This window comes from Triticum dicoccoides, chromosome 7A (genome assembly GCF_002162155.2).
Source record: "Triticum dicoccoides isolate Atlit2015 ecotype Zavitan chromosome 7A, WEW_v2.0, whole genome shotgun sequence".
In the NCBI taxonomy this organism is placed as follows: domain Eukaryota; kingdom Viridiplantae; phylum Streptophyta; class Magnoliopsida; order Poales; family Poaceae; genus Triticum; species Triticum dicoccoides.
The window spans coordinates 672,160,164-672,174,271 of record NC_041392.1 but is presented as its reverse complement, the minus strand read 5'-3'; the positions used below and the strand labels follow the sequence as shown (position 1 = coordinate 672,174,271).

The 14,108-nt window shown below is 40.2% G+C and overlaps 1 protein-coding gene and 2 long non-coding RNA genes across 4 annotated transcripts in view; 1 reads left to right on the top strand and 2 right to left on the bottom strand.

Moving 5' to 3' along the window:
- The window catches only part of LOC119333846 (transcription initiation factor TFIID subunit 5-like), a 7,026-nt gene extending 1,922 nt beyond the window's left edge, over positions 1 to 5,104 (top strand). The window contains exons 5-18 of the mRNA XM_037606598.1: positions 310 to 397; positions 494 to 603; positions 827 to 928; positions 1,180 to 1,334; positions 1,562 to 1,672; positions 1,749 to 1,818; positions 1,896 to 1,935; positions 2,280 to 2,444; positions 2,553 to 2,629; positions 3,331 to 3,447; positions 3,549 to 3,814; positions 4,429 to 4,524; positions 4,612 to 4,687; positions 4,795 to 5,104. Of these exons, the coding sequence (XP_037462495.1) occupies positions 310 to 397; positions 494 to 603; positions 827 to 928; positions 1,180 to 1,334; positions 1,562 to 1,672; positions 1,749 to 1,818; positions 1,896 to 1,935; positions 2,280 to 2,444; positions 2,553 to 2,629; positions 3,331 to 3,447; positions 3,549 to 3,814; positions 4,429 to 4,524; positions 4,612 to 4,687; positions 4,795 to 4,848 (1,527 nt within the window). The 3' untranslated portion in view covers positions 4,849 to 5,104. The remainder of the gene's footprint in view (positions 1 to 309; positions 398 to 493; positions 604 to 826; positions 929 to 1,179; positions 1,335 to 1,561; positions 1,673 to 1,748; positions 1,819 to 1,895; positions 1,936 to 2,279; positions 2,445 to 2,552; positions 2,630 to 3,330; positions 3,448 to 3,548; positions 3,815 to 4,428; positions 4,525 to 4,611; positions 4,688 to 4,794) is intronic.
- A 1,116-nt stretch (positions 5,105 to 6,220) lies between these two features.
- On the bottom strand, positions 6,221 to 7,660 carry LOC119333622. Its single transcript, XR_005161227.1, has 2 exons — positions 7,056 to 7,660; positions 6,221 to 6,697 (listed from the first exon to the last, which is right to left on the bottom strand). It is a non-coding gene; the product is annotated as an uncharacterized LOC119333622 (long non-coding RNA).
- A 991-nt stretch (positions 7,661 to 8,651) lies between these two features.
- Positions 8,652 to 12,166, bottom strand: LOC119329163. Of its 2 annotated transcripts, none has more exons than XR_005159329.1 (6): positions 12,012 to 12,166; positions 9,846 to 11,743; positions 9,675 to 9,748; positions 9,261 to 9,607; positions 8,876 to 8,952; positions 8,652 to 8,778 (listed from the first exon to the last, which is right to left on the bottom strand). It is a non-coding gene; the product is annotated as an uncharacterized LOC119329163 (long non-coding RNA). The 2 variants fall into 2 exon arrangements; XR_005159330.1 differs by having other exon boundaries at positions 9,846 to 9,888; positions 12,012 to 12,157.
- Between the last annotated feature and the right edge of the window lie 1,942 nt (positions 12,167 to 14,108).

Below are 14,108 nucleotides of genomic sequence, written 5' to 3'. Positions count from 1 at the left end.
GTCTGTTCTTACTTTTTCCTCCTGAATCCTAATGGGCAACTCGTTGCAAATAAGAGTAGACAATACATCATCATGATATTATAATATGTACTGAATGCTAGTGCGAAATTTGGGACACAAACTACATATAGATCAATTCTTCACATATGTTGCTGGCGAAGCACATTCCAAGTGGTGATTCTTAGTTCAATTGGCAACTCGTTGCATGATACATCATGATCCACCTTCTTTCTTTGCTGTGATGTTGTTTTTCCTAGAAAATTAAGTCAACCGCTCTGTTTAAAATTTCTACCTCGTGTCCCATTGCAGTATTCATATGAATTACTCCTCCAGTATCTCCAGAAAACACAAGCTCTTGTGATGCTTGGAATAATCAATGAAAGGATAATTTTTGAAGGTACAGTTCCCGGTCTGTTGACATTATATCACACATTTTACTTACCCTCACTTCCCAAATCTTTTCCATCAACTTTTCTCTATGCTATATTGGCAGTATCCGCTGGGCAACCTTCATTGATCTCTGATGATGCGGATGCTGTTGCTCTTGTTGGAACTAGTAAGGACTTGGCAAAACAGATAAATCAGAAGGAAGTGCATTGGGGGGTATGTTACTTAGCACATCAGTGATCAATGTGTTTGTTTCCTATTATCTATTCTATCAAAACGGTTAGCAATGCCGATCAAACAGGGATAAACTGGCTCTAGCAGGACTGTTTTGCCACTTCCTAAACAAAGCTCTTCCACGAGAGCAATTTTTCAGTTTTCTATTTATTCTTCATTATTCTTAGGCATGTGTTATTCTTAAAATTATTTTTTTTGTATGCAGTTGCTTGAAGATCCAGTGGAGGAGCGTATGGAGAAAGCACTCTCAGATTCTGATAAAACTGAAGCAGACAGCAAGGATGCAGATGCAGAAGATAATAACAAGGCAAGAAACTCTCATAATATGGGACCCTTGTTATATTATGTTTCCTACGCTCTCTGCCATTGAAACATGGACATTCTTTTCCTTTTAGTGTGTCTTACTGCCAGCACTCAGTAGCATGTTTTTGTTCTCTCGTCTTCTGTTGTTATCTTGAGAACAGGAATGCTGCTGTTCATTGCTTGGTTCTGCTATCCATTTTCCCTTGTTTGTTACTCACGATCGGCGTTTCATTTTTCTTATTGTTTTTGCTACAGAAAAAATCCTCAGAAGGTGGAAAGCAGGGTGGGTCTCTTACTAAAAAGCTCAAAAAGGATAAGCTTGTAGGTGCAACAGGGAAAAATACCAAATCCGAAACAAGCATGATTTCTGCGGCACCTCGTGTGAAACCGGAGCTAACCCTACCAGCGATGTAAAATTTTATCCTCTTTGTAAATTTCTCTATGAGAAGCTCAGTTTTATGTACAGTTCTAAAAAGTGTTCTAAATAATTTCTGAACTGTAGCCTTTGAAAATAAATACCATTCCTATAACTTAATGTGGGTCAATACTCCAGACATGTGAGTGTCATGTGCTTGGGCCTGTAACGGGGAGGTCTTCCTTGTGTCTATGATCCTGAAAAATTACTCGTTTGTTTCAGGCCTGTTGAAGTTGAACAATCAATGCTTGACGACCTAAGAAACCGTGTACAATTGAATAACTTGGCATTGCCATCTGTTAGCTTCTACACATTCCTTAATACACATAACGGGTAAGCTTAGTTTTAACTTAGTATCAACTGTTTCAGTGTGCATACTTTGGTTTGAACATTATCCTGCGGAATGCAGATTAAACTGCTCATCGATCTCAAACGATGGATCATTGGTTGTTGGTGGGTTCTCAGACTCATCAGTAAAGGTTAGTAGTCCCTTTAGGTGATAGTTTGTTTCTCATGTGATCACTACATTAACCGGTAAAGCTTCGTTGTTCACTAGGTTTGGGATATGGCAAAGATTGGTCAACCCGCCAAAACATGTTAGTCGTTCTACACTACATATTGCTGATATTTTTGTTCCACTTGTGTTACGGTGAAATGCTCCTGTAACTGCGCACCTGATTTGGCCATGGTAGCCTTTTGTTCTAAAGATCCTAGTTTATTTCATTCAGTTTAAGTTATGACCTAGAAGTTTAAGGTGGTGTTGCAGCATTGATGCATGTCTCAACATACAAAAAATGGCTTCTGGATCTACTTGCTGGACATGCTATATTATTTTAATGGCGTTGCAGTATTTGACTGGAACCTGTCTGGAACCTAAGCTAGTAGGGTCTTCATTTCTATCTTGATGGTATTTGCTGATTAGGCAAATTTGGATTCTCAGCTACTTCACAAGGAGAGAATGGATCTTCGCAGGGTGAACACTTGTCATCAACATCTGAGGGGAAACGGCCTTATACATTATTCCAAGGTCATTCTGGACCAGTTTATTCCGCTGCCTTTAGTCCATTTGGAGATTTTCTCCTGTCATCATCTTCAGATTCAACAAGTAAAGCATCACTTACATTATGCTTATTTTGTACCATTCATTTCCTTGTTCATTTATTTAATTTAATCAAACTAACAGTTCGTCTGTTTTCTTTCATATTTGTTACAGTTTGGTTGTGGAGTACCAAGCTGAACGCCAATCTTGTTTGTTACAAAGGACACAATTACCCAGTTTGGGATGTCCAAGTATGTGAACAAATCCTTTCTCTGTGCCGTTGTCGTGGAAACAACATTTGAGTTCTTTCTTCATGGGGTGTCTTGACTGCCTAGTTCAGGCCAAAACATTTGATTATTTAGTTAATTTTTCAGTATTTCTTCATGGGGTGTTACAGTCAATGTCTATGCCTTACATCAGTAGTTTTTAATAAACTCTTCGGAAGTTCTAATAGTGTCTTCATTTCAGTAGTTTTTAATAAACTCTTTTGAAGTACTGGTCTCATTGTTACAAACAATGATCATGCACTACTATTGTTTTAGTCTTGATCTTGGGTGTGAGGAGTGCAAAACTGCAAATACTTGTGATAAATATTCCTGGATCGTTCTTCATTTTGAACACTTCTGATGATGAGATTTGGAATAGGTCCATTGGGCTTGATGTTCTTTTCAACAGCTTATGATTGGTACAGACATTTGTGTCGCGTAGTTTTCTAATTATGTTCTATTGAACCTCATGACATCATTGTGCGTTGTACTCCCTCCGTTCCTAAATATAAGTCTTTGTAGAGATCTCACTATGGACCACATACGGATGTATATAGATGCATTTTAGAGTGTAGATTCACTTATTATGCTCCGTATGTAGTCCATAGTGGAATCTCTACAAAGACTTATATTTAGAAACGGAGGGAGTAGTATTTGTTGACATTTGTTTTATGCTTTTGTGGCAGTTTAGTCCAGTCGGACATTATTTTGCCAGCGCCTCACATGACAGGACTGCTCAAATCTGGTCAATGGATAAAATCCAACTTTTGCGGATAATGGCTGGGCATCTTGCTGATGTTGATGTAAGTGTGCTTCTAGCTCAGAACTTGTAGTGATTTGAGAATTGATAGGTAGCCTGCATGTTCTGACTGATGTTTTCTTCTGCAAACTACTTATCTGACAGTGTGTGCAATGGCATGTAAACTGTAACTACATTGCCACCGGTTCTAGTGACAAAACTGTAAGGTTATGGGATGTTCAAACTGGTGAATGTATATGGATGTTTATTGGTCATAGGAGTATGGTCTTGTCACTGGCAATGTCTCCTGATGGGCGATACATGGCCTCTGGAGATGAAGATGGGACCATCATGATGTGGGATCTCTCTACTGGTTGCTGTGTTTCACCACTAGCGGGACACAACTCTTGTGTGTGGTCACTTGCTTTCAGGTAATCATCATCATTATACATTGTTTTGCTTGCTTAGTATCCCATGTGTCCTTGTTGCGATGGTAATCAAACAAGAGCTGATATACCAAATATGTGTAAAGAATATTAGTTTATGGTAGGGCTTGACAAACTGGCCTTTCCCGTCTGCTGCCTGTAATCAGTTTGCTGAGCAGCTGCTTCAGTTCATACTCGTGATCAACCATTTTGGCCATCCCTTTTTAGAGTATTTAACGGATGGTTGTGTAATTCTGTCTTCAAATTGCCACATCCACGGAACTTGAACGCGTGTATGTTTTTTTTTGAATATACATTGACGATGGTTCAGGCTTATGCACTTGGCCGTAATGAAGTTGCTGGTTGATCACAGTAGATTTTCTTAGGATCTCTTGTTTAAAGAAATTCTGTAAAAAAATGTCTTGGTTGTTTTGTCCACTGTTTTCAGTAGAATTATGTTGCAGCGGATTAGATTGAAAACCACTGATAGTTCTTCTGTTTTGAAAAGTAATATGGGTCGGAGGGAGTACAGTTTTTCACTTTCAGTGACAAGCCATGCTGTGCTGTTCTGTCTAGCTACATATGATTTTAGGTAAACAATTCTCCCTTTGTTTTTGTAGCTGCGAGGGAGCATTGCTTGCATCTGGATCGGCTGATTGCACCGTTAAACTCTGGGATGCTGCGTCCAGCACAAAGGCCCTGAAGATGGACGACACGTAAGTTGGTTGACTTGCTTGCAAAATGCCACTCTAGCTAGTTGCCTTACTCTAGCTGTAAAACATCTTTTACTTTTTGTGAAACAGCAAAGCTGGTTCTACAAACCGACTGAGGTTGCTGAAAGCTCTCCCTACAAAATCGACTCCTGTTTATAACTTGCGGGTGAGAAACCCGTTCCCCTTCCATCCATCATTTTCATCAGTTAACATATGGCAGTTGTTACTGTGTGCAGCGAAAACCAAGACCTAACTGTTTTCTCCTAACCGCAGTTTTCTCGGAGGAATCTCTTGTTTGCGACCGGCGCTCTCTCGTTAGGATCCTAAGCTTGCTGTACGCTCGCTAGAATACAATCCACACTCCTTCTGTTTTGACCTTGTTAAAACTAAAGTAGTGAAGTTGATGTTTACTCGGCTGACTCCTGTTGTAGAGCTTAATTACATTGTCCATTACTGATCTCAATGAACCCTATGACTAACTTGGGTTGTTCAACTGTAGCATGTGAGCATTGCGACTCGTTGAAACGTGTGCATTGCTGTTGTAACATCAGCTAATTTTGAATTATGTAATACGGAGTAGTTAGCAGTCATAAAGGAGCTTCTTGAGGGATCTTGGTGTAGTGTCTGATGGAGCTGTAATTTGATATATGTCGCGAGAGAAAAAGCATGACCTGTACGTCTTGAGTTGAGTGGTAAAGGCCCTATATCTATCTACTCATGTCGTTGAACTGTGACTGGCCTCATTGGTCGAGATGCATCATATATATCTGGACCAAAGCGTTCCTATCAGAAGCAAATGTTGATTTGTTCAAGAGAGCTGCCAAACCCTAAACCACCACCGGAGGAAACCAAAGGAGAGAAGCTTGGCCTGCCGTTGGCTCCAGCAGAGGTTTGCTATCATCTTTCGTCCTGATTCCTTGTAGTTGTATCTCCAGTAATCATCTATTTTCGCTTGCCATCCTTGAAAAAAAAGGCAGGGTGCATCTAGCCATATCTCTGCATCTCGACATGCTTGTGCTTCTAGTGCTCTTGGGGATGTTTTAGAGGGGCCATCACACCAGATCCGAGACGAGCCTTGCGCTCTTGAAGTGACAACACCCACTACTGTATGTGGTCTGGCATCAAGTGCAGCACAAGGCACCCAAGACGTGTTACGCTGCCGGACGGCAAAATGAGCTTGACAGGCTAAATCACAACCTCTCTTGGAAACCTAACGTTCCTTCGGGAAAGGAACTTAAATTATCCGACAATCGCTTCTCTAGCCAAATTGCCTCCTCTCAATTGTCTTAGAAGATTGTGGATCCTTTTTCTAGAGGGCAATTTGTTGCAGGGGAACATTCCGAATGTGCTTACAAATTGTCCCGAACTCTTCGCGCTAGACCTCTCTGCTAACATGCTAGTGGATTCGATTCCCTGAAATATAGGTTCCCTCTCCAATCTGATAGGAATCGACCTTTCCAATAACTAGATGACCAGTTGCGCCAATGGCGCAAAGGCCAAGAGTAAGCCATGTATTGAAAGAGTGTACATTAATATTATTCGGACACATATTGAAACATATGAGAAAAAATTCCACTTGCTATAAGTACAAGCGATGCAATACCCATATAATGTTCAAAGACATATCAGTATTAACAGAACTGTTAATTAGTCAGACACAAAATTCACACCCAAGCAATCTTAAGGAGGGCCAACAGAATTGAAATCACTGATGCAAACTATCAGCAGTTAGTAATATTTATACACACAGCTTCTTTATTGTAGTCATATGATAATGAAATCAGTACTTAAATCAGCACCAAGGATAGCCGATCAGACAAAAAAAATTCTGCATCCCACTGAACAACACTATTATGCAGGACTTATTTTAAAAGGCCCAGTTCTAATTTCTATAAGAGCTTGAAGCTTTGGAGCCAAGGCTACGAACCTTCAAATCCGACCAAATATCTTACCATGCAAACACGGTAAAATGGGAAAGAAAGACTCTAAATGTGACGCACCAAAAGCGGAAGAAAATGTTGAACGACCTGGGCGTGAGGAGTTGTGCCGGTGACTTGGTGACGCCGAGCAGCGCGTGGATGTGGGCCAGCCTGATGATGGTGGTGGCGACGCCCTCTTTTTTTTTAGTTTCCTGTGATCCAAAGTAGTCGCTGGAACAAAGTAAATCTTTAAACACCTATGTAAGTAGATTCAAAACAATAAGAAGTCATTTAATTGATGGAATGTAGCATTATGAAAAATATACAACAAAGTGATTTTGCGTATGCTAGTTGCAGCATCGGCACAGCACATATTCTAGCAAACAGACCTACTCCCTCCGTTCCAAAATAGATGACTCAACTTTGTACTAGTACAAAGTTGAGTCATCTATTTTGGAATGAAGGGAGTATGTTTGACACATTCTACCACAAAGTGCCTGTCCAAAGGCTTCCGCACTGTGGCTCATGTAGAAAACTGAAAATGGCTCAACTGTAGTAGCATGCATGTCTAACATCTTTTGTCATTTCATAAAGCAACGAAAGTTCAGAACATACCATCTTAAACCGGTGAGCGACTTGGTTTACATTATCTCCTAGATGACCTGAGCTACAAATTTATTGTTTCCATAAATTAGGTAAATAATGTTTGTACAATGAATTTTAAATGTAAAAGCAGCCTAGTAGAAATTAAGGCATAATATCATGACGTGTGAAAAAGCTCAATAAACTACATCAACACAAGCAAAATGACAGACAAAATACATGATAATATTTTTTCGCCCATGGATATGTACTTCCAAATAGCTTTATATTAACATCATATGCACGTGCTGAAGGAAAATTTTAATTAGATCAACCAAGGCAAAAATATATTGTGTAAGATCTCATCTCTTGTAAAAAGAAACTGGCGCAAATAGAAAGCAGAAATCTAAGACCATTTAGGAAAAGAGTTAACCAGTTAATCGGTAAAAGACAACAATGTAAGATGCCATCAGTTATAAAAAAACTGATCAAGGAGCACATAAATCACTTCCCGCAGGGCGCCCTCCCCTGCCTCCATCCTGAGCACCTCCATCCCGTGAGCACTCAAGCCCTGGATCCATAGTCTCGAGCTCGCCCGAGCTCCACCATCTCTGCCTCGAGCTCTGAAATCACCGCTACTAATCAGACTCTTACTTGGATACTTAACAAAAAAGAGTCAGAAAGGAAATTTATTTACCGAAACAACATAATGAAATATGATATATATCGTTCTTTAGAATGAGAAGCTACAAAATAGAAGAGGCATAAGTTTATATGGAAGTATTCATATATCCTAGGCCGGGTTTTTACAGAGCAATCACGGACATGCCTTTATACGTCTATACAAAATGATCTGCGCAAGAAGGCTGCACATATGGAAGTATTCATATATCCTAGGCCGGGTTTTTACAGAGCAATCACGGGCATGCCGTTATACATCTATACAAAATGATCTGCGCGAGAAGGCTGCTGTAAAAGTAGCAAGGATTAAAGTAAAAAATGCATCACAACAATTCATTACTAAACAACGGAATGAAATACGATAGCTATCAATCCTGGTAACAGGAAGCTACCAAATATAAGACGACCACATTTATATTATTATTTTGCGGGTAGAGGATAACATTTATATGGAAACATTCAAATATCCTAGGTCTGTATTTTGACCATGTAATCACGGATATGTCGTTATACCCCCACCTTCTCCTTTTACTCCGCATACAAGTTTGGTCAAACTGAAAATGGAAATGCATTATGTTTGAACACTGAAACCCCTCCTTGCAAAAGAATCAATTAGAGCACCGGTCCTCATTCAATCTGATCTCTGACTGTGAGCTATTTTTGTTCTCTATAATTTAGCTTGGGGTTTCCACTTGTGTAGAACTGTAACAAATAAAGCAGGGCATGTAGCATGGGTGCAGCTCCTGTGCTGGGCACTATTGACATGCTTTGCACACGTATAACAGGCATGGGCAAAGGTGAGAGGGTCATGGTGTACTGCACGGCCTGGATGTGCAGTGTGTGTATGCGTGAGGCTGTAAAGGAGAACAACAATGTGTAGCTTCTCGCTTCAGTCATAAACAGAAAAATACAAAAACGAACTCAACACAAAGCTAGTGCTGGGGGAAAACCATCGAGTAACTTGTATACATCCTTTCTCTGGTTGATTCTTGCTATCGATTCCTCTACGACGAGCCAAGATCTGAGTCTCATGTGTGTCCACAGGGGGAAAACAGAGGCGAGCGAGACTCCAGGCCTGTCAATCTCCTTCATTATCAGCTAATTTGAATGGTTGTTGCCAGTAAGTGAAATGGGAATTGTACATCAAGATTCACGTAGCAGAAACGAATTACCAGAGGGAGATGGGTAGTCTGCAAATGGTACAAAGGATCTCTTTTGAGCTGATCTGCTCCAAACGACTGGTTTCAAACTGAACAAGGAAATAAGCAAATGGACAAGTCATTAGAAATAACCTTGCGCAAAATAATTTGAAACATCATTATGCAGTTTACTGTCATTAGAAACAACCTTGCATAATAGTATAATTTAGTTCCAAAGTATGTCCAGAGATACAGGGGTACAGATCTAGTACATTTTAGTTTCAGAGTATGGTCCAGAATCATACTAAATCTACAAAACCAGTATCCTTATCTGAAAGCACCCACACAGTTCATTCGATAGATGCATTCAGCGGTAAAAGAAAAAAAGGATGTTAGCAAATTAGAGCTGCACACACACCTCCAAGGCTCCAATAGTGTTTTGGCCTGTGTAGGAAACACGAACCCCCAAACACCTCGAGCTCCTTGCCCAGTGGGGGTGGAGGCAATGGTGGCGCTTCTCATGACGCAGAGGAGGCAACGACGCGGTCGAGCGGTGCCGGCGCCGCCCCGGACTATATCAAGATTGGGCGAGACGAGGCGGCGACCAGGCGAGCAAGCACCATCATAGCGCCGTGGTTGGGGAGCAGCAGCGGTGTGCAGCGCGGGAGTACTGCAGCAGCGCGGAGGCACGGGAGAGAAGGGGGGGGGGCAAGGAGGCCGTGGCTGCCTCGTTTCCTCTTTGAGATTGAGAGAGAGAGAGAGTACCTGAGAGGAAAAGAATGTTAATGGCGAAGGATATGTATCCTGCGCAGTAAATTGTAAAAAGAAATACCCTGAAGTGAGAATTTTTGGTCGCAGTTTGCAGCTTCCTCATAAGCTTAGGCATCTTCATGCTTTACTATCACCCTGTCAAGCACAGTAATAAGCAACGTAAACATATCCTCACTGAAATTGCATCGTTGATCAAGATGACAAAACTGATTACTCAGATAACAAAACCAACCTTCAGCTGGCAATTAGCAATCTTGATGTACACAGATGAAGGTCTGTTCCTTGCAAACCAAGTTGGTAACAACACAACAGAATAAGGGGATGAGTGCTTAGACATTAAGCCATTAAACAAACTCGGAATTGCAAATCACCCTGTCAAGCACGGCATTACACCAACCAGCAGGTAGTGCTGCCACCTCCACACAAAGTTACTAATTCATCCTAAAGGAAAAATCACATCATGAGATGGAAAGGATGGAATTAAATCACTAACTCACACACTCTGCACACGGAACGGCCAACGCCGGTGTTGCTTCTCACGTAATGGTCAAAGGCGGAGGCCGGCTCCTCAACCCAGCTCCGGCTTTCGACAAGTTGACTAACAGTCTAACACAAAGCATATTATTAACATCCATAATTTGGATTGGGTAATTTAGAACAAGTGATTCAACTTCTATAATTTGACCCTGCTAACACATGATTTATTGGATAATTTGGACTGTTGTGCAAAATTTAAGAGCGGAACTAATTGTTCAATTTCTAATTTTTTACTTGGCATATCTTCTGAGTAAGGTGAGCTCATTCTCTAAAGCAAATACAACAGTTTTCAGGAAAATGCTTAGGAACAGTAGCGGCAAGTTGAAGATCAAGTTGGACAGAGTAAGCTCTAAATGGCATCTCCCTTTTTCTAAAAGGCAAAAGATTAAGTAAAATCTGTCTTTTGGATAGAGAAAATATATAGCTTCAGAAATAAGAACAAAGCCATGAACAGAGCATCGAGGAATCAGTATAAGAACAAAGCAAATATTATACTGAAGGTTGAGTAAAATCTGTCTTTTGGATAAAATAAGAACAAAGCCATGAACAGAGCATTGAGGAATCAGTATAACAATTTTGAAACACAATAATTTCGAAATCTTGCAAAATCACAACAAAAATTTATGTAGTTATGAACAATTGGAAATACATTATAATAAAGGTTGATTAAAATCTGTCTATTGGATTGAGCAAATATGTAGCTACAGAAATTTTGTAAAATCAACACAAAACAAGAATCTCATTTAATGAAAACAAATCTGTCATTACCTATGATCAGAATTAGGTATTGCGAAAATAAATCACTCTACTCGCTAGAGATCAGATAAGGAAAAGAAAATTAATGAGTGACAACTTCTAAGATATTGATCAGTTAAGGAAAAAATTGTTGATGACATTATTAACCTATCACTTTGTAGAAAAGCATGAGAAACTAACAGAAACTACCACATATACTTGCAAGTGCGCCACTAAGAAAAGCAAGCAGGCATGTTTTCTGGGACTCTGTCCCTGCTATTTAAAAGAACTGCACTAACAGAACAAGGCTAAGGAGGAGCAAAATAAGGACAATATCGGTAGTCATGCAAGTGGGTAGACATATGTACTGCCATAACTTGAAAATCACGAGCTTCATCAAGAAACACATGCAAAGACGAAAAAGAGTTTCAACAAGAAACACATGTAAAGACGAAAAAAGTTTTTTTCAGCTAGCAGAAGATTACCAGTTCATCTTACCCAGGCACACTGCCATAACTTGAATGTAGCTTGTACATATTATACGTATTCACTGTTTTATTGAGATAGTATATCAACACTATAATGCTGAAAATGCAAGCAGATAAACAAAACTGCACTACAATCACCCATACACGCCACTAAATTTTATATGAGCACCTAGAACTATTTTATGGTGATAAAACAATGGAAGCACGTTGGCAACACAATTGTAAAATAAACTATATTCAAGGAAATCTGCACTTGCCCGGTTTGATAGCAAAGCATTTTCTACGTGTTCTGAGAATACCACAGTTTTTTAGACTACCATGCTGAAAAAGAGCCCACGTGCATATTCATGTGCCTCTCGACACACATCTCCTGCCATGTATTGTGTGAACAAATAAATAATCTATATACTGAAAAAATTAATATAATGAACTTGAAGAAACAACTATATCATTCTGACCAACTTTGTTCAAACACGACCAGACTCCAGACCACATTTTTTATGTCATTAGTTCTAAAAGGAGCGATAGAAGAGTGCTGGAGGTACAAATAAGAATCATTTCATATTACAAATAGAAAATGTGAGAAGGACTGCTGGAGGTACAAATAAGAATCATTTCATATTACAAATAGAACATACCTTTGCATCAGTAGTTGTCGATTAACAATACATTTAGACATCCAATAGATCCAAAGTGCACACATAATTACAGTATAATTGTAGACCACAGGGTATCCGTTGCCAAGTTATTTATTGTTCCATGGCCTGTAAAAATGAAGAGTAGTGTAGTGTCACACTATTGGTACAGGAAAATTGCTGCAACTACGAAAAGAAAAACTGATTTTTCATTTCGGCAAGCTAAGGGGAGTACTATCTTTCTCGTTGCGCTTTCACTCCAGCGCCCTCTTCCTCCAACAAGCTCGTTGACACATGCCTCTTTGGAGGAGTCCCCATGGCGACATCTTTGGAGGAGCCCCCATGTGTATGGCTGTATGCTATATGAAATATTTGGAAGGAGCGCAATTGTCAGAGTTTTCCGACGGGCCTCCTTCGACACTTGAAGATGTAACTTTGAAGAATGCATAAGTCGGTGACTGCTAGCAGAACACTCATCAATACAGAGATTTTTCGTTCGGTTTTTCTGGTACATAAACTCTATTCTTTATCTGCTGTTCAAAAAGCGAAAAAGAAAGTTGGGGAACCGTTCACCAGAAAGAAACAGTGAACTTGCATTCAACTAAGGCCCCGTTTGGATCAACGTTTAGCTTGTAGATACCCCTGTAAAACGATACACACCTCCAGCCGTCGTTTTCATTCCAGGCAAAATTATACTACGGCCGGTAATATACACCTGTAAATTGAATCCGAACGTATCAACTTACAACGATTCCAAGCAGGGCTTAATTTAATTCAGCAGTGCGATCGAAATGAACAGATGAATGAGGAAAGGTAAACAAAAACCTATAAACATAAGAGCACACGACGGCTGCCCTGGAACTGGCAATGGCTTCATATGCCATGTATAGGCCCAATGGTGTTTCGTGTTTCAGTATTGTTAGTCGAACTTTCATCAGTATTCACGGGATAATAACTATAGCTGAGCAAAGGAATACACACCTGACTGTCCCGAGATTTCCAAGTGCCAGTATTTAGAAGCCTGCCTAGTAGCATACTCAGTGCAGAGATAATAATCTATTGCACAGGTCTGTACAGATGCTATATTAGGATTTAGGAGAATTTATCCCAGAGCACATGGCAACAAGAACACAGCCAATGCCAATGTGTGGTGTCGTCTATTTTGGTGAGAAGAAACACGCAATCAATGTCAGTGTGCAAGGCAAAATTCAGACTTCCATTCTAGTACCTAACATTCATAACTCATATGTAGCGTGTTTTATATCATTTCAGGAATACCAAAAATAATAATATTCATACCCACATCTGACATTAGATGATGAATCACTGAGACGAAGAGAAAACCCATGACACCGGCTCTGCTACCTTCAACAATCATGACATTAAAACAAGAAATTCCTTAACACTATATAGAATATCAGGGAATTCTTTTATCCCAGCGCAGGTGATGAGTGGTAAAAACAAGACAGGACAGAAAGTGGAAGTTCGATTCCTTCCTTTGCCATGAATGCAGGTGGTATAATTCTGAAGATTGTACTAAGTGTAACCACTATTTCGTTCTTACTCAGAAGTGTGGAAAATATGAGATGACTCAATATTATGTCGTATTGATCTAACCCGTGTATGGGGTATATACAGAGGTACAATGGAGGGAGAGAGACTTGGAGTAGAGGACAAGTTAAACCTATCCTACCTCTATCTCTTATCTCTATATTAAACGTAAATATACTTCTAACATTCCCCCTCAGTCGTAGCGGGAGTGAAGCGGACGATTACGACTGGATTTGAAGTCTTGCTCTTTTGTCGTCTTCTCCGCTACGCCATCATCAGCTGTGTCTCTGATGGGTCCCTTGACTCTCCTCTATTCCCTCCCGCAGTCACAGCTGGAGTGGCATGGATGCTGGTGACGACGCGGACACTGTTGACTGGAGTTGTTGCCGATGTGTTGCTGTAGGCCAAACCATCAATGTCGATGTCGAGGTAGTAGATCATGGTGATGTAGCCGTAGTTGATGTAGTCGTGGTCGATGGTGTAGTCGTCATGGATGATGAAGCCGCACAAAGCCGGAGGCGCAAAAAAATGCGCTATGACGGAGCTGCA